The following is a 20755-nucleotide window of genomic DNA, read 5'->3' on the forward strand; positions in this document are numbered from 1 at the left end:
TAGATTTTGTTAAGCTAACGCCACTGCTCCACCCCACACACACCCCCCTCCCCACCCTTGTTAATGAATGTTTCTAGTCCACCTAAAATCTGAATAGTAGCTTTTTTCCAGGAATCGTATATTGCATACTGCTGTGCATTGGACCCAAAACGAGGGTTGGCTGGATGCAAAAGTCCACGCATAGCACAGCCCAGAGATATTTGTAATTGGGCCACGTTCGTATGGGGACCCAGTTTCCAGGGAAACCTTGTGAGATAAAGCAAGTTGGAGTTCTGGCTAAAAAACTTTGCATTTATTAATTAACACGCAACCCCAATGAAATGCTCTAGTTTTAGCTAGCCATCATTACTTGCTCTGGAATACATAGAGATACGCACTTCTTGGAAAAATCGAGAAACCTTTCACGATGCTTTCAATCATTCTACACTCAATTGAATTTAAGGTGAAATGAAAGCAATTTAAAATAGTAAATATTTGATGGTTATTGGCTTATAACTTTCCTGAACCAGCTTAAGTAACACATATGGTATATTAAGCTAACATTTTATACATTAGGACATTTATCTCGAGGACCGATTAAATGTGCATTTTTTTTTTGGCTAACTGCTGCAGCTTTGATGAAGTTGAAAAGCCGCCAGGTAAAGTGGCTAAAAGAAAACTGCGTCAACATACAACGGTTCGGTGGGCAAGAAGGAAAAGTGGGTGATGGTGGTTGGCTGTTGGGGCAAAAGCACCGGCAACCTTCACCCAGTTGGGAAAATGTTGAGAAAATTTCATTGCGGCATTTTTCGTCGATGGCACATTGAGATAGAGCAAAAACAACAAGTGGAAAACTTGGCTTCACTCAAAGGTGAAATGTGATTTCCCAGCGCAAGAGCGAGAAAGATAGTTATGAGACAGAGATGGGTGGAGAGAAAGGGGCTGTGGGTGGCTCCTCGTTCTTTCCCGATGTATTTCTGCTTTTCGGAGTATGTGCACACACGTATATAGGTATGTATATCATCCATGCCATCATTATTTAGTTTATTGGCCTCAAAAGCAGTGCAGCAAGCAGATTAAGGTCAGCAAGCACAGTGGGCAAAAAGTACGTGTACATGTGTATATCCAACCGAAATGCGTTACAACCAACCGACAACAACAAGAACAGCAAATGCACTTTAATTAAACGCACAATCACAACCAATATAGGCACACGCACACACACACACATCCATGTGTTTTTGTGGAAAATTTAATTAAAAGTTCATCCCGCAGTTTACCTAAAAAATATTGTCTTTTCTCCTGCGTTTATCCGCTTTCCCCCCATTGTTTCGCTTTGTGCATCTGCTGTTGGCTCAATAAATTCCGTTTAAAGCCCTAATTGGCAGCATATTCAATTACATCGGCTGACCCCACCCCCTTCTGACCCCTTTTTTCGTGGAATTTCTTTCTCTTCTTCTATGGCTACGGGAATTGCATCATCAAATCTTACACAACAGCACACACACACACGCAAACATAAAGAAGTTGAGCTCCTTCCTGCAGTTGGGAATGTCAATTGTCATGTGACTCGAAAAAGTTGTGATTTAATTGACTTCATGTCGGATATCCGGTGAAACATCGAAGCATCGTATCGGACATCCTATACAAAACTGTATAAGAAATGGCATTTCCTTTCATCTACCGCTTTTCCTTCTCAATTTTTACCTTCATATTCATGTTCATTCCTCAAACCCTCGTTCTCTCGCTTTTTATGCTCTTGTTTTGCATTTAGGTTTGTTAGCATGTGCACTTTCACTTTGATCCCAGCACACACACACATCTGAGATTATGAATGCTCCTTGTAGGAAGGACTAAGAACACAAATAATACCAATTGAAGCCTTTAACTTTAGTTTATTTCTAACCTGACATTTAAATCTCCCTTTTGATTGTCTTATTTCGATAGACCCTTGAAGTTCTTAATTCAATACTTGCAGTAATAATCACCATGCCTCGCTTTTCATCATTGTTTCATTTCTGTCCTTAAGGATCAGGTGCCATTCTATCATATTATCCCATGTCCTTCGGTGGCGCAATTTGCATATTGAATAATAAGTAAATTCAATAAATTCCATAAATAATCTACAAGGCTACGCTACAAGGCACAGGTAAAAGTAATGAAAGTAATCCCATGCTCGTTAGTAAGCAATCAAAAACTAATCCATACATATATAGTATTAGTAATGCTTGTGCCTAATTACTCAAAAGTAAGCAACACTATTTATTACCATTACTTTGGCAGTCTATCAAGGGGAAAGTAGTTCCCATGTCCCGAACTTGTAAAATTTGCATTTCAGCGGTACTCAATAGAGGCAATAAATAAATAAAATAAAAAATAAATGGCCCAAGGTGCGTGCCTTCAAGAAGTTTGAATGGCTAACAAAAAGTAATAAGGAAATATTGTATAGCATTTCATTTCATATTCTTTTCTCGCATGTGAACTTTGGGGGGTGCTTATGAGTCATAATTGGGCATTTGGATTGTTTTCATTTCTTGTGTCGTACAATATTATATTGAAATGTATACTGAAACCAAAACCAAGAACGCACAAAAATCGAACTTGTCGCCTGGCATTTCAGGGTCACAAGCCCAGCTGTTCACCCCGTGCCCTTCCGCTTTTCCGAATCCCCCCCCCCCCCCCCCTTGAGGAGACTGTTCCCACATCCAATTAGAATCCAATTGGGGGGCTGGCGGCGCTGAGATAGCAGGCAATCTAATAATAACAATCACAATGTTCAGTCAGCCGCCCCACCATCCATGCACACATTTAATTGACAAACACAGCATACGGAAAATACTAATAACAAAAAAGAAAAAAAAATATATTGGAATGGTGCATAGGTAGCACCGTGAACATACTGCTGCTGTTCTTGGCCAGATTATTTGCCCTGAGGGCCAAAAAGTCTGCGCAAAAGTTGAACGAAACTTGGGACAAACTTGAAGCATCCACCTTCGCGTCTCCGGATTCACCCTTTCTATTCCGCTTCACCCTCCGCCGACATGCCACGCCCCCGTCGTCTAGGGTAGGCAAGCCGAAAGAGGCACTAACAACACAGGAGAAATTTTCCTGATGGGACTCAAGTGGGCAACTTAACGTGCCTTGGCATGCGCTTCACTCCCGATTCATCCCGACATGTCTGCTGTGTCCTTATGCCTCCCATACTCGTTACGTGGCTGCCAAAGTGTGTGGGATGCCGGAGAAATTGTATATTGTTATATGAAGTTTATTCCGGGCTAAGGCTAAAATTAGTAACTTTGGCGGTACCGAGATGCACGGAAATAAATTAATAGTAATAAGTAGTACGGTGCAGGTATTTGATCTTCAAATGTATGCATCTTAATTTGTTAACACTATAACATTAGCCTGGTCACCATTGGATGCAACAGAACTTTCCAACACCATCTGGGTAACGTGGAAAAAATCGATTTCCACAAAATTGACTTTAGTGTATAACAGCTCAGCTCGAGTGCCAAAATCCACTTTCAATCTGTACTGAGAATTATGGAAATAAGCTGGCTTATTAAGTAACATCCCTTGAATTACGCGATCGGACGTCGATTTTAGCCACGCCTTTTGGAAATTCCCGAAATGGCGTATGGCACATATTCCAATGAATCCATGCAATGGCATTTAATTGCAATCTATACAAATGTCAAGGGGGACTCACAAGGAAGCCAATTAGCCAGAAATTTCTGCGGAATCGACGCGCGTAAAGTTCAAAATGTTATCAAGCATACGCCACGCGGTCCCAACAAATAGTATAGTAGAAACAACGTCTTTTCTCTGCCCATTCCATTTCTCAGCCATATTCCACATATTCAAATACAAACAATAAATAAATATGTGAAATTAGCCATGGCCAAAATTGGTAATGCGTTTTAAGCTTGTTCCCGTCTTTGGGCATGAAACGAATTTGTCGTCGGCGTTGGCCGAATAAGGCGAAAGCGGCACGCACAGCAAACAAACCGATAAACCAGCAGGCAAAGAGACGCAAGCAAAGGGAGGAAGAGACTTAAAGACAAATGAATAAGCGAACGTGGGGCCAAAAGATCATGGGAAATGGCCATCGATAAGTTATGATTAATCAGCGTTATTCAATTATCTAATTGAAGAATAAAATTCGTATATATTTTTAACACTTTTTTTCATCATAAAGTACAGCTAAAAAACAAAAAAAAAAAAAAAAAAACCAGCCAAGCCAGAAATCTTTACGATGAAAAGGTTTCCAAGTAGAAAGGCACAAAATGACAAAAAAGCTTAAGCCGTACACAAAATAAATAATAAATATTATTCGGCTGCAGGTGGAACAATCACTGAAGAGAAGTCAAAGATATCCGTAAGGGGAATCAATATTGGATAGCTCAGGCTAAGCCATGCTAATTGGAGAGCTCTTCACGCTGATTGACTGACGGCACTAACTCACACACACACAAGCACACGCAGGGAGACCACCACACACACACACTTGTGGGAGACCCCAACCGAAGCGAGGCTTATTTGCTTATAAGGCCGCAAACCAATCAATTGAAAATCCCTTCGAGACACGGCGTAAATACTTAAAACATTTGTCATAGTAAGGTCGAAGGGTTGCAATCGATGCAATAAATGTACTATTTATCATCATGTGTGCAAGCAGTCTAGTTTGTCATTCATCGAAGAAATTTCTTTGTGGTTAAAAAAAAGCGTATAATATTAATGATAGTTGAATAACCAAATATAACAATCGATAAATAAGATCGATAGTTCAGATAATACGCTTCCTAAATAACTTCATAACAATAATTAAAGCTTTATATATTCAGTATACTACAGATTACTGGTCCCAATTGAAACATGAAATTCTAATCCATAAAGGTCCTCAATTCTAATTATTTTATTCATTGCATGAACAACTGTCTTAAAATTCTGATACGCACTGTAAGGGGGTCTCTTTCTCTGTGACATGTACACACATTCAAATATGAGCAGACATCGGGGGATATAAATCAAAAGGTAAGAAGTAAAAAGTGGCAGCACAAAAAAAAAATGTATACGCGCCGTGGAACGAACGCCAACAGCTGTATTTGATTGCCTCCACTTGTTCCTCCTCGTTCGTCGTACTCCACCCAGTTCTACCGCTTTAGCCCCTGTATTATTGGCATATTTGCCATTGTTGTTGTTGATTTTTGTCAAGCTCTGCGAATGACAGCCGCAGCAGCTTTTGTTGCGCCAAAGAAAACAGCGGAGAGGACAGGTAAGCGCAAAGAAAACAAAAGTCGCATATCACCTGCCATTGATGGTCGACCAAGAACCCCAAAGATATCTTTCTATGAATTGGCTAAGCGATTAACTTTAGTGCCAATCAACAAATGTGTTCAACAACAACTGGCTAAGCTAAATAGCATTCTTTTGAAGTAGATAACACGATTAGTTCGATAGGTAACATCGATATTTTCGATTTTTAATAGATAAACCAGCTATTCACGCTTTTATCAATTTGTAAACTATAAATACATCTTGGCTATCTCATGCTGGATTTCCCTATTTAGTTTTCATGGCCTCGTGAATGGAAGTATCCCCTGTCAACAGTATTTTCGCACCCAGCCGGGCCAACCCAATTAGGTGACCTACTTTGACACAACGACCCCTATTCGAAAGCATTTGGCATTAGCTAATTGAATGGCACAAGGGCTCAAGCCGCGAGATTTCAGCCGCTTATTGATTAATAACGATGGAGTAGCCGTGATTTACCTAAGCACCGCGATCAGCTTAAAACGTGATTCACTGTGAAAGCCCAGTCTAATGAATCACAAGCAAAATTCAAATTAAAATTAAATGTTTGCTGTCTACAAATAGCCAGAGAAACAAAAAAATAGATTTCCTTGAAAACAAAAGACAGCGAAAACAACAAATATACATTTTTTGGCGAGGTCTTTACAAATCATTCAGGGGGCGACTCTCTGTCCATATAGGCGACAAGTACATATATATCATTGTTCATATATCTGTCCATATCCCCAGTATATATATATATATATGTATATACGTGCATATATGTATGTATATACAGCTCGGCTGTATCTGTATCTGTATAATCGTGTACCTGAGTCGCGCGTTGGCGTTGTTATGGATTGTTGTTGATTGCCGCGTTGTTGCTATTGTTGTTGCCGCAACCGCCGCTGTCTAATTATTCAGATTTTTATTGTAATATATAGTTTGGTTCGCACAATTAAATGCTAATTGCGTGCACTTTCAATTGAACAATTTTACATAACTTTTTTGCTTGCGTTTCTATATCTTTTTTGTTTTTCGTGTTGATTCTCGCCGATTTGTCACATTACACAATGGGATGGATGCACATCCTCTCTCTATCTTCTTTTGGGTTAAACGGCAGACACACGGGGGTTGGGTTGGGATTGTTGGGGTTTCAACAGGGAAAAAACAAAACAAAAATACGCATTTGAGATCGGGTTTTATTTTCTAAGTTAACCAGGGATTTCAGTTGATAATTCAGTTGTCAATTTATGCCCTATACGTTTCGAGATTTCTGCGAGGTTTTTCACCCGGTTGCAATCCGCGAATTTGTTGCTGCAAATTGCGTGTGGAACATTCAACAAACTAAAGCTGATTTCAGATACACACATACACACACAAACGCACACTCACGCACCGAGAGTTTTCCACTTTTCTTTGCACTTGGAAAAAAAGATAAGAATGTTTAAGCACTTTAGCAAAAGGTTTTCCGATTGAGCAACAATTTGGAAAGCTTTTGGCTTTTTATCGTTAGTTCAGTTTTTCAATATTTCGATTTTCCTACGCCTCTGAGTTGTCTCTTCTTGGCCGCTGCGTTTCATTGGATTTTCTCGCTTTTCTTTATGTCGTTTGTTTGTTGCGCGTCTTCGTGGAAAGCTGAACTACGTCTGACTGCTGCGGCTGCTTTATTTTATTTTTTTCGCTTCGTTTTGGTTTTTTCAGCTATTTTTTTTCCCGTTCGCTATTTTGCGGCTGCGTTCTCGGCGCACGCGCTCTCTTTCTTTTGCCACCACCATCGGCGGAAAAGAGCGGACGAGCGGGTCGGTGGGCAGCGCTCGCCCTCTCTCTGGCAACCCTGGTGGACACCAGGGGGTTGTTGGGAAAGCGAGGGACGAGGGAGAAAGGAAGCGCGAGAGCGAAGGTGAGAGCCGTAGTAGCGCTAAGGGTGGTTTTGCGAGTGCAAGGTTGCATGCGATGCAGCTGTCGATTGCTCGCGAGTGGGTGGCTCAAGTGGTTAAAGTCGGCAAACAGGGTTGCCAGCCCCGCTTAGAAAGCAGGGATATTTGAAGCCTCAGACCACTCAATAAAATTAGGTCCATTTGGAAGTGATATCGAAAAGTAATGTACAGACTTGCCAACTAAAAAAGGATTGTGTTTGAAAACAATTCTGAGTTTGTCTAAATGTCTTCATCGTTTCATATTAATGTAGTTTGCCAAATAAAGAGCTTAAATCATCAAAGATTAAACAAAATACGTTTCACTTTATATGGAGAGGTGCTTCAAGTCACACAAAAAAAAAAAAATGCTCACAAAAATGACCTATGCATTGATGACTGTGCCTTCGGAATTCTCCGACGTTCGTTTTCAGATTAAGTAAGTTCACTTTGGACTCATTACCCGACTAAAAAGAAGGAAATAGCTATCATAAATCAACCAAAAATACTAATTGCTTAGATAAGATAAGTTCTTTAAGTTCATTTTACTCTAGCCATAGCACGGCTTTTGGAAATGAAGGTATTTTCTTTATAAACAGTCCAAAAATATGAATTACGCAATAATGTCAGTTAATATGTATTAACATGTTGTCATTGAAAGAATTAATAAATCAGAAATCAACTTCCAAGTTTAAAGTCATACTACTTTTAACTAGAACTATATCAACTATTTTTTTTGGCGAATTTTTGTTTGGATTTTCCGGAACCACTCTTGTAATGCGGAAATAGAGTAATCCACGTTCCGAGGGCGTACAATTCTCTAGTTTCTGGTGTATAAATTTGCATTTAGACGCTCGAATCTGGTCTAAACATTTGCGTCAATGTCGAACGGCTGTGGCAACAAAAAGCACGTTGTAAAAATAACACAAAACAGCAGCTAGCCAGTCAGCCAGCCGAGCGGCCAACAATAACAATAGCGTTAACATATCGACGGCGTCATCGCATTTAACCCAACTGAATGAATGAACTGCGCGCCGATTTTCTTGCGAACGATGTGATCTATAAATACGACCAAATTATCCCGCCGTCAATCACTGTTTGATCAAGTGTTTGTGGGCCAAGTGCAGCAGCCAATAACAAAACGGGGGCAACAATAATGTTACAAAAAAAAAAATAAAAAAATAAACACGAAAACTTTAGCGCGCGTGCATCGAAAATGGGAAATGACTTTTCCAGGTGTACGCACATTTTAACCGCTCTTTTCCATTTGTATTTCTTTGGGATAGTGGGTGCTTTTGGATACAATCTATAACGTTCGACTAGAACACGCCAACTGAATTAGTTAATCAAGCAAAAGCGTAAGATAGCCACCAGCGACACAGTGAAAAAGAGCGCGCTTTAAAGCTTTGCTCTCTACGTGCCCTCTCTCTCTCTCTCACACCAGGTTTATGCCATACATTTCATGAATTATTAAATATCAACATTGTGGATTTGTCATATTCACATGTTTGGACATACATATCTAAATCAATGTTGGGCGTTGTAAGTCCCACGTTTAAAATATAAAATATTTTCCTTTTTTTTTATGATTTTTTGTTTCATAAACAGTGTTATGCATAAACACCGTCTCTCTCACACTTCCACACTCTCTGTGTAAAAGTGAGAGTGAAAACGCGTGGGCACATTCCACTCTCTGCATGAGTGTGGGTGTGTGTGCGTGCCACGATCGCTTCCATCTTCACGTTGGGACAACGCTGCGTATGCGTGATGGCCCTAAAAATATTGCGCATACGCGCCTTGGTACAAGACAGAGTTGCCGCGCTTTTCCTCGTCTCTTTCCGTACCCATGACGTCACGGCATTCGGGCTTGCCGCCAACGCAACTTATCTTCGGCCCGCTCTTTCTTAAGCCCAAAAATAAAATAACGAAAAAAAAAATGCCTTAGACACGCGTCAAAGAGAACGCTTATTGGACACTCTCATTCTCCCGCACTTCCTCTCCTCTCTAGCTATCCCTCCAACCATTCAACCATCTCCCTCTGACCAGTGGCGTTCCATTTGCGAGGGAAGAGCTCGCCCACGCCGAATCGTTTTCATTGTTAACTTTATTTTGTGCGTTTTGATTTTCGTGGCAGAATGGAATTCATATATATATATATATAGATGGATATGTATTTAAACAGTTGAGTCCAGAAAAATAGTGCCATAATAGCATCATTTTAAAATGAATTATTGTATATAGCGTGGGTGGTAACCCACCACAGATATACTTTTGAAAGTATCTTTTGTAATAGTTGTTATTTTCTCCCCAAATCGTAATAACCTTTATTAAGGATTATAAAGATAGATACACTTCTAATGAAAATATCATAACGAAATTCTAATGAAAATATTATGAGATAATATTAGATAGCCAATAACGATTGACATTTGTCTAACGCAGTCTGTACATCTGAGTGGGCAGATTATGTATACAAATATGGGTAGGTAGATAAACACCAATGTAAATGTTTATTCATACATATACACCTGAAGAGGCCTTTTGGAAAATTTAGCGAAATATGTCGAGAGACTGAAATGTCCGCGGACTTTCAATGCCGGCCGGCGATTTCTCTTCCACACTTACAAATATACCGTATATATATATATATCTATATATATATACTTTCGTTCGAGGTACGATCTCTGTTAACTATACATAGCCAGTTGGACGACAAGTAGAACGCAATTTCAAGACAAACATCAAAACAGCAAAGAGCACAAAAATGTGGGACTCGAGCAAACGGAACGCAAATGAAATGGAAAACAAGGCAGCGACAGCAGCAACAACAAAAGAAAAGGAAAAAAGGGAGGAAAACAGGGATGATGATAGCTACCTGTTGTTGTTTTATTTATTTAATGCAAATAGTTGAAAAGGGGCTGGTGACAGTGGGCTGTCCCCAATCAAAATTACGTCTTACTTTGTGTGTGTGACTTAGCCGGCGTAGTTGCTTTCAATCATTTGCGTGGGCAGACGAATGCTTCCGCCCACGCGGGCATGCTGCGACTGCCACGCCCACGCTCAGGACCACCGCCCACCAGCAACTACTCATCTCTACCTTGTGCGTGTGTGTGCGTGGGTATGTGTATATAGAGTAGGTTTCTAGTTTTTTTTTTTGTTGCAGCGCTGATTGTGTGCACTCAACTTCTTCCTCCAACAAGGATTTCCGAGTCAGGTACGACAGTAATATTTTATGGGAGTTCATGTAAAAAAACAATGCGAATAACTAACTTTTATGGGCGGAAAAGCAGAATAATAGAGAACGCCACAACAGCACTCAAAGGGCCCACACTTTACAATTTTCAAAGCAATAAAAAAAAAAAAATTCCTATAGAGAGGGGTCATACGTTTTTATTTTTATAATTTACATTACTCTATTAAATAATAGCATCTATTATTGAGCTGATATCAAGCTCACTTATAAAATGATTGTTGTGTTGTAAGCTCCCTCTGTTTTCAACTGTAAAACAAAGACTGTTGAGAAACCAGCCCAAAATAAAGAGCCAGATAAATTAGGAACTTGCCCAATACCCACTTCATGGATCCCTCCCACTTTCCTTCAATCAATGTGAACCACAAAGTAAATATGAGTAGTATTTATAGTATAGTATAGTATAGTATAGTACAAGAAATACATTTGACGCATGACATGAAAAGCCAACGAAACGAGACAGAAATTTTCAGCTTGAAGACATTTTTCCTCCATTCCGTTGATAGAGAATCCACAGGCCACTTGGCACAGAAACCACGGATAGTTGGATGCGCGTATACTGATTCACAGATACGACAAAAATGGCAGAAGAAAAAAAAAAAAAAAAAAAATCCGCATATGGCACACGAAAAAAGCACATACCAAATGGGAAATATCTTTTGCATTAATAGAGGCATGTTTAATATTTTAATTTCAGAGACCACCGTGTGCCACGCTTCGTGCCTTTGTGGGGCAAGCTGGGATTGGGTTGCGTTGACTTTTGACTTGCCACGAGCCGGAAGTGCGACACAATGGGGCAAAACTGCAGGGGGCAGGCACTGTGATGACATGCGAGCCGCCTGGAAATGTGTCGGATTCTCCATAATATAAGGCTAATGACTCAGTTCTTAAACAACAAGTACATTTGAGAACATCTTCTACATGAAATCAGATAACTATAGTTTGACATTAAAAATTACTGATAAGCCGTTAATCTTAAGCTGAACTCATTCATATTTTTTTTTTGGAACCACCCAACTGCTAGTATAAAGCTACCATTGAAAGATCCTAAAAGTAGATACCCGATAACTATGGTCATTTAAAATCGACATTCAGTTTAAAACTAGTTAGCGATTGCATCCTCGAAGCTCTATGTATAGTAAAGATTCACTTTTTATATAGTTTCTTGATCCCTCTAGAAATTTCGCGCTGGCTGCCCAAAAGTATGCCACGCTGGCCGATCGAAACTCACCTTGAGCAGTGTGAGAATCTTCTGGGAGAGGTCGTAGTCGAAGTTGGAATACTTGGAGCCGCTCATGTCGTAGATAAATACGAGACCGGCACGCTGCGTCTCCGAATCCTGGAGCGCACTGTCCAGCTGATAGACGATGCCCTGCAGCGTGGTTGTGTGCGAAACGCTCAGCGGACTGTGTCGATTGGCGGTGAAAAGGGCGATGGCAGCGCCACTGGAAGTGCGTGCGGGCTGAAATCAGAAACGGAAATGATTATCAACGCATTCCTGGAGTAGATGCGGAAATATGTCACCACTCACCAGGATTGTGAACTTGCCGGTCTGCAACTCGGAGCGCAAGGGCTCCACATCCGGATCGATGTTATACAGATACTCCTTCAGGCGGATCTGTTCATGCTGTTCGTACAGCGAGACAGCTCGCGGTATATCGAATTTACGGGCGTACAGAAACTTCACGGCTGTCGTATGCGAGATGTGGCGTCTCACAGGCGCCGCTCCCCCACCGCCACCTCCTCCTGCACCGGCTCCTCCACCTCCACCTGGCGCCGGTAATTGCACCTGAAGCTGCTGCAACTGTGGCGGCACTACTGCTATTAAGTTCTGCGTGCTGCTGGCTGAAGAGGAGGAAGTTGACGGGGATGTGGTTGTCGTCGTGCTGCAGTTAGCACCTAGATTGTTGCAGAGATCAATGAATTGTTTCACAGCCTGAAAGCAAAAATATTCATATTAATTGCTTATGAGTCCTAAATCAATTTTATCAAAATACATTTCTAGTGAATTGATTAGGTTGCGTAGTAATTACGACCTCTAATAAATAAGTTTTCTGAGAAAAGCTAGGAATACTATAAATATTTTTGTATATGTTCCACGAAAAAATGAATTAATAGTTTCCAGAATGGAAATCAAAAGGAATTACCACATGAGTATTTAAAAAAAAAACACACCGATTTTTAATTCGATTCCATTACATTACGAATTTATGGAAATAACTACTACTACTATGACAGTGCAAGTTTATCGCATAAATTCAGTATCTTTGCAAATATCTTGGAGATCTGAAAAGATAGCCTCGTTAAATGCATCTGCAGTAAGAGAACGGGTTAAACTTCGATGGGACCTCCATCATAACCAAGTGAATTTACGACAATTGGTTAAATTACGGAACTAGTTCTGTCACTCTGACACACATAAAGTGGTCAACTGGTTTCCGCTTTGCCATTGCCCATTTGATTCATGGGCATTGGCATTAAATAGGATTGCCAACGGCTTGCAGATCAATAAAACCGCCGACTTTATGATCAGCGGAACTAGTTCAGAGCCCGCGGATCGTAAATTTGTGCAGTTTATGGAGTGATGCAAACTCTGTGTTCTCACGACTTCGTGATGCTGTGCAATTAAACACGGTGATCATCCTTCATTTTAAGCTAATGCCTCACGCCTATGATCACATCATTGCCTATAATGCTGCCGTATATTTATATATGTACATATATTTATATATACTGCACTATGTATACAGTATGCACATTGTGCAATGCTATTGCACTGTGGTCCACCTTATCTGCCTCGAAATGGGGCGAGATTAAGTGTGTAAATGGGAAATATCAACAGATGTGCCACCTTTTAGCTTTTCCGCTTTCAGTCGAATAATCTTCTGTCTCTGGCAATTTCCGCAAGTAATCGGCAATGTTTTTATATCTTTGGGTGTACAGTGTACATACATTTGTACTCCTAGTGAAAAGTGCAAGTTTCATTCACTTCTTAATGGGTCAATCGTTATTCTGGGGAGGGGGTCTCTTTTGACCCCGTTTCCCATCAAGGTTAATGCAATTCGATACACGCCACGAAAGTATCGGATCAACGAAATTAAAACATTATTCGCTTGTGAGAATTGCTCAATTAAAGCAATTCGTCATTATTGGGGAACCAATTGAGGCATTATTTCTTTATCTAACTCTCTTGTTATCGGATTTCCAATGTTTTTTGTACGCCGCTTCTTTTTTGCTTGCCATTAAACAGGTGCGAATTTCATCGACTGAAAATTGATTCATTTAATACAAACAATAGCTGGGTCTTCCCTATGCTAGCGATTTTCTGCACCAACTAATTAGACAATCCATATGCCAGACACGACCACGAGCAATATGTATCTATATATACATTACAAAATGTAGAACGTTACTGAATGGTACCGTTTGGAGCCCATTGGAACGGATCATAACCCACCTGTTCGCGGTTGCGACGTCGTTGATACAGATGCACCATGGTCTGTCTGTTAGTGTTCAACTCAAATCACATATAGATCATTCGCACTATCAAGACACTTGAACAAAAATAGGATATATCCTTTGGGCACAGAAATAGATATGGAGTCTCTCCTGATCGATCTTCACTATTGGCCACTTCGCACTTCCCTTTTCGCGACACGCCGCGTCCGAAGTTTCTTGGATACTGAAAACTGCAAACAGTCGCGACCACTTGGATTCGATCGTCGGGCAGAGCGGAAAACAGCGCTGTCGGCGTCGTCATCGTCATCGACTGACTGATAGCGGTTACACCGGGAGAAACGCACGTCTTGTGTTAAGACCAACAGGTTTTTCAGTGAGTCATTCCGGTTCAAAATGGAATCCTAGCATGATGATTACAATTTGCTGGGAGGAAAATTTTATTTAAAGAAGACTCCTAGAATTTTTCGCTAAGTGCTCCGCCGCTGCGCTGCTGCGGTTAACGAACTGCAGGGGCAGAGCACACGTTGAGCGTTTTCTCGGAAGCGGAGACGCGGGCGGCGCCAGCGGAGGCATACCAACAATTTGAGTCATGCGGGAGTCGCCGGCGGAGACAGAGACGGAACCGGAGCCACCATATGTCACCCTTCGACCGGTGAACAGTGGGCCAGATCGGCGATAACATCGATGTTTGATTAGTGCTGCGGCTAGCGATAAGTTATCTAGCAAATTGTGTTCGTGAGAACTCGAGCTTTTTATCTGCGAGAAGAGTTCGCAGAAGTTCCCATTCAATGAAACGCAGCCTATCAATTAGCATGAATTACTCTAGCAGCTCACGTACTCGTGCGAATTGTCACCAATTAATTTGTATTTTTTGCAACACGAAAAAAAAGTGCAAGTTCACGACAAATATTGGAAAATAGTCATTAATTTTTGCAATGGAATTTGCAAGCTTTTTTTTTACGAGGAAACCGAAGGCCGTTACTGAAATGATGTTGTCGTAGAAAATGTTTTCTTGCTAAAGATAATGGATTACTTATATCATAATCATTACAAATTTTTAAGAAATTCCGATTTTAGCATCTAATTTTTCCCACTGTGCGGGTCCAGGGATTCCTTTGAAACGGATTCGGATGATGTGGACCCAAAAGAGAGGTGAGCGATGCTATGCGTCATCGTATTTATGATCCTCACCTCTTTCACAGCGATCACGTTTGTTTATCTCGCCTCTTTCTACGAATACATTATCGCAACGGAGTCTGGTACATTAAGCCCCTGTTATGACATAAGATATTCAATTCATTCGTTTCGAGGGAAATGACTAAATAAATCCATTCAGGAGTCGAAATTCAAGTCCTTTGATCCGTAATTGGACTATTTACTTTGCAAAGCAAAGCAAAAAAACAAAACAAACACACATACTGAGTGGAAGTGGGTATGCAGTGTTTGTTTATGATGTGTCATCCGTCGGTTGTGGGTTTGTTGTTTACTTGCAGTTAGTAGCTGGCCTAGGCCAACAGGTCACCAAGTCGTGTCTAATTTTGGATACCCGCTAATGGCCCCGCGGGCGCTACTTTCACTTTTGGCACGCGGGGATCACGGGGGCGCAGCTGAGCGGGCGGGGCCGGACTGGAAATCAAAAAGGTTTATCGGAGAGAGTCGCCCGAATGCCCCGGATTTGTGACTAAGTTCAATGGAATGGGTCAGCAGGGGGTGGACATACATACGTGATGTGTATGCTGCTGATTTCCATGAAAATATCTCAATCAATCAAGTGAGAAACGCTTACAGAAGATCATTAGTTTGTTTTGTTCTGGAGGAGCTTTTAATATGTTGAAGAAAACGAATAATTAATCTTAATTTTTAAAATTTTTTAACCTATTGCTATTAAGAATGGATAAAGTACGGGTGCAGGAATAACTTCTAAACATATCGCTTAAAGCATCAGCATAAACAAAAGATTGTTTGTCAATTAGCCTGATGCTAAAGAAAGAAATCTAGAAAGCAGCTTGTGAAGACGGAAGGCGGTTCACTCACTTCCGGTTTCGGTGCACAGTTCGAGTTTGAGTTCTGGTTATGGTTATGATTACAGTCAACGTAAATCTTTTGGCCAGAGCCAGTTAATAGAGCAACAACCAACCAACGAACCAACAACTACGACCAGTCTTCTTAACTGTTTGCATGCAAAGTAAAAGCGACAGACCTGGCAAAACTGTTCCAATCCGTTTCGTTCGGATCGTTCGGTTAGTTCGGTTCTACCTGGAAACTGTAAAACCGCTTGGGGCCATGGCTAAATCGGTGTCTCCGATCTCTGGAGAAGACTCTTCTGTTAACGGACTCTGAGCATGAAAGCCACTGGTTGCTGCTTGTTCTGAAAATCAGCCAACGATCAGCGATCGGAAAACTCTCAGTCAGGCAGATAGTTAGTTAGATTCGCTTGGGGAAAAACTGAAACCCATAGACCAAACACCATGCAGATTGGTTGGAGAAACTAACTACCATCGAGCAGCAGCCATATCTATCTGTCTGATCAACATGGCAGTTACCGCGCACAGATCACTCATCATTTATGATTTCATTGCTGACTAATCTGGTCGTAAACAATTGCTCTGTAGCAAATGGAGCATTAAATCAGAATATGTACATATATATTTAACGCTGAATTGCACTTGGTCAGTGAGTTGACAACAGTTGGTCGGTCACGAGAAAAAGGGGAAACACAGCTTCAGAATCCGTATATTAACTATTTAACCATCCGCAAAGATAAATTGCTACACTTCAAAGCCACGTACAGATTGCTTAGAGTAAAATTTAAACAAAACTCCATCTTTATCACACCTACCCCTTTCGCTTTGTTTTGAATTGCCATTTCGCTTACTGTAGCCATTCAGCGAGTTCGGATATTAACCCCCATTAAGTGAATGCACCAGACCCTCCCACAGGATCATCAAACGAGGCTTTCGCCATTATTTATGGCTTCATTCCGGCTCCTTTCGACGATTTCCTTTCACAGGATGCAGGATATTGCTGACAGATTGTTGTCTGAGAATATTGCACAGTTTCCAGCAGGAAACGACGGACAACGAAGGGGTTTTTCGCAGGAGGGGCTACTTCCTTTCACACTTTCGCAATTGATTCGAAATGCTCTGCTAAAGCGCATTTATTATTATGCTTCCGCTGAATGCGCAGTCGCAAATTGGTTTACGGGGCGTGATATGGTGGGGTTTGTGGGATGACAAGCGGAGCGGAGAAGAGCTGACCCCATGGCGGATGGTGGCAACTTGGTGCTGAACAAAAGACCGCTCAGTTCATATGTTGACGCTACAGTATGACCTCTGTAAGGCGAACCACTCAGTAATAGTCGCATAAGAATATACAAATTTTGTTTGAAAGAAAATATGTTATTAGAGACATTCTATTACAAATAAATTCCAATTTCAATATTCATTAAAACCAAGACTTCATTCAAGAACAACAACTATGCTTTTCAAACGGTTTATCTTCATTGTCTATCCTCAGAGCCCCCTTCTTAGCTAGCCCCCCCTTTCGCCACGCCCATTTGCATATGAACAAATGCTTTTAGAAAGAAATCCAACGAAGAAGCGGCGAAATTTCATTTGCATGCGAATTGATGTCGAGTCTCCCGTTCGCCTCATGTTTCTTGTGTTTCTTGTGCGATGAGATGTGTTACATATGGGTTCGAATCCGAGTTCCAAACGGAACTTGGCCAATAGCAAAAGAAATGCGAGGTGAAAAAAACAGAAACCAGCTGTTGGATTACGCGGCTAAAAAAGCTAATGGAACATGATTTCATACTACCAAAAACAACAACTGCTTAGAATTTTCGAAACTATCTGTAAGCATATTTCATGGGAAGAAACGTATGAGTAATTAAAATGTTTAAGTGCAACATACGGAAACGCATGGTGTAGGTGTTTTGTAATAACAACAAATTCCATAGGGCTTTGAATGAGTAAGCCAACTCTGACTGAACTCGATGAAATATAGTATTTAAGGGGCATTGATAGAAAATGGTTGTACTTGAACAGTGAAAAAAAGACCATTAGCAATATCTTAATTTCGTAGATCTGACTCTCTTGTTTCTCGGTATTAGGCAATTAGATACTCGCATTTTTTTAACACCAGTTCAGATAAGATAGCTACTTCGTATAACTCAAATAGATCCATTCTTTCTCTTTTAAGACAAATACAGCATCTGAGATAAGTGAGTGAGTGTGTTCATCTCGCTTTGCCGGTAATTTTCAGGTGGAAAGAATCCAACTTCGCAGAAGTCTTTGTTCGATGCTAATGAACTAGAGAAGAAAGAACAGCAGAAGAACACATCTTGAAGCTTGAGAGAGCGCAACAAGTTGAAAAGGAACAGAAGGAGCCAAAAAGGCAAGAAAAACTATCTATAAATAGTGCAGGAAAAGAAAAAACGATGCAAGAAGAGAGTGACTACACAGGAGGAAAAGACATTGGCAGTAAATATAAAATTGAGAGAATTTAAGTAACATTAATGAGCATTTCGCTTGACAAAAAAAAAACTTTAAACTTAATAGAACCCAACATTATAGGGTAATCTGACTAAGTTCATTCTTTCTTTAATTTATATCATTTTTTTTCGGTGTGCTAGAGAGAGAACCACGCAAAAAGAGAACATCCTGAGGTGAGAGAAAAATAAAGCAAAGCTTAAAAATCAAAGTCATATGTAAGAATGAGATGGAAGTGCGCACACACACACGCACACACTGACACACACCTTGGCAATGCACAGGAAGAGACGCCGATGACAGCCGCTATCCTGCTCGCTCGTGCTGCCGCTATTGTTGTTTCTATCCTCCTGCCTGTCCTTATTCCATTGCGTTTGCTGCATTTTACGGCATTTTTCACACACCCACACGCTGGAACAAACACTATATTGCACACACACGCACAAAAACAAATAAATAAATAATAATAATAATTTAATTCCACATCACAGCGAATAGACGCGAGCGCACAAGGCGGATGAGATGAGATGAACGCGCGTCGACTGACAACAAACAATGAACAGCAAACGGCGAAACAGCGAGAAACGCAGCCAGCCGCCTCTGTCGGCGTCGGCAGAGCTGCTGCGCATGCGCAGAAGAGAAAGAGGGGCGCACAGTGGGTCAAACAGGTAATCTAGTTGTTTACCATTTACCAAATTCCACATTTAAGATTAAGACGCAAAGATATTTACCATTTTCAAAAGTATGAATTACTACCTAATAAAAACGTATTCCATCTGAAAGACCACTTTGCCCACTGTGCTGCGAAGAGAGGCTGAGCGAGTGGAGCTGCGCAGTCCGCCCCATTACAAGGCGTTTTCGCTGCCACTGACACAGTTCAATGTCAGCCGGCGGAAGAGCGAGAGAGAATAAGAGAGAGAGAGAGAGAGGAGAAAACGGGAGCCCATGTTAAGATTAAAAGGATGCCCATTAACAGTGATCATGATCTGTTAATTGACAACAAGTACAGTAAAACAGCCCAAAACCCAACCTCTCGTAATAATAACATTCTTTATTAAAAGTCTGACTTGAAATGATGGTTCTAAATCAGCGTTTGAATTCTGCGAGTAGTTTAATAATAACTTTTGAATGAAAAAAATCAATGTAATCATTCCTTCTTCCACAGGGAGGTCCCACTGCATTCTAACATAAGTGCGTAGCGAGCTCAGCTGGCAACCGACAATGGAAATGGGGGACATCAAATGTGAGGAAAATAACTAAATCAAGCTTAAATCTTAATGCCAAAAGGCACGGCTCGCTGAGCGGCTTTTGTGCTTAATTTAATTTATTTTCTTGGCCGCTGCTCATGACTTCTTATGAAAGTGTTAAGAAATTTCGCCAGTTTCGAGTGTCGCTGGTTAAAATTTCACTTGCTTCGCGTACGAATCACATACATACATATATACATATGTATACATAGTATGTGCATATGCGAGTGCGTTTTGTTTTCTACCATTTGCGCATGATTATTGTTATTATTTTTCATTATTATTACGCTTTCTTGTGTTTGCGCGCGCCTGTCTCTCGATTATTTAAACAAAACGCTCGCTTAACTCTGTCTCTGTACCTCCAAACGGGGTCCCCTCCCCCCTTTCTTCAACCGAGGGGCGTGACATTGAGACAAGACAAAGGCCTCAAGCATCACGCTTCGCTGTTGGTGTTGTTGTTATAATAATATTATAACTATTATAACTACTATTGTTGTGGCAGCTGTAGAGCAGAAAACTTTCTTTTCAATGCGATTTTATACACAATTCGCATCGAAAAGAAATCACCGCAGCTTAAACACACATATGTTAATACCAATGAATCGATCTGATTGCTACAGTGGGACATCAGTAAGGGCAACGGCTCAGCAGTAAGTATAGCTCTGAATAGTTGGTTAAGTTGCTTAATTTACCAAATTCTAAAATTCCGTTAATACAGTGCTCTACCCAATAATATTTTTAATTTTAGCTAGCTTCGTCTATTTAGCGTATTGCGACTGTGTTTGGCGCCCTCAAAACGAGTTTGATCCACAAATTAGCCACTGCTGTTGACCTCATTCCTCATAGAAAGTGATCACAAATGGGATTAGGGGCATTATCATAACCCCGCACCCCCACCACCACCCTCCCTCATTATCAGTATCTATACGATTGCGCAATGGAGCGAGATTCGGAACCCCCCGAAAAACAACGAACAAAAAAAAAACCTGGTAACTGCCTTCGATGATGCGACATATTTCTCCAGTTGGCCGTGGGAAGTGACTAAGCTGAGCAATTGAAAGCATTTCTCATTCTCCATTTCTCCAGCTGAAGACTTCTTATGTCATGCTTCCAACTTAAAAC

General features: G+C 40.8%; 1 protein-coding gene across 3 annotated transcripts in view; it reads right to left on the minus strand.

Annotated features, from left to right (window-relative positions):
* LOC117146714 (tyrosine-protein phosphatase non-receptor type 9) overlaps nt 1-20755 on the minus strand; it is a 31401-nt gene that overhangs the window by 4433 nt on the left and 6213 nt on the right. Inside the window, exons 1-3 of one of the 3 annotated variants that reach the window (XM_033313135.1) lie at nt 18656-18927; nt 11969-12373; nt 11669-11899 (exon numbers count right to left, since the gene is read on the minus strand). In XM_033313135.1, coding sequence (XP_033169026.1) covers nt 11669-11899; nt 11969-12373; nt 18656-18769 — 750 coding nt within the window. In that variant the 5' untranslated portion in view covers nt 18770-18927. Of the gene's footprint in view, nt 1-11668; nt 11900-11968; nt 12374-13894; nt 14100-18655; nt 18928-20755 lie in introns of those variants that run through there. The other 2 variants (XM_033313136.1, XM_033313137.1) reach the window with 2 other exon arrangements.

The sequence above is a fragment of the Drosophila mauritiana genome, chromosome X (assembly GCF_004382145.1).
Source record: "Drosophila mauritiana strain mau12 chromosome X, ASM438214v1, whole genome shotgun sequence".
NCBI lineage: Eukaryota > Metazoa > Arthropoda > Insecta > Diptera > Drosophilidae > Drosophila > Drosophila mauritiana.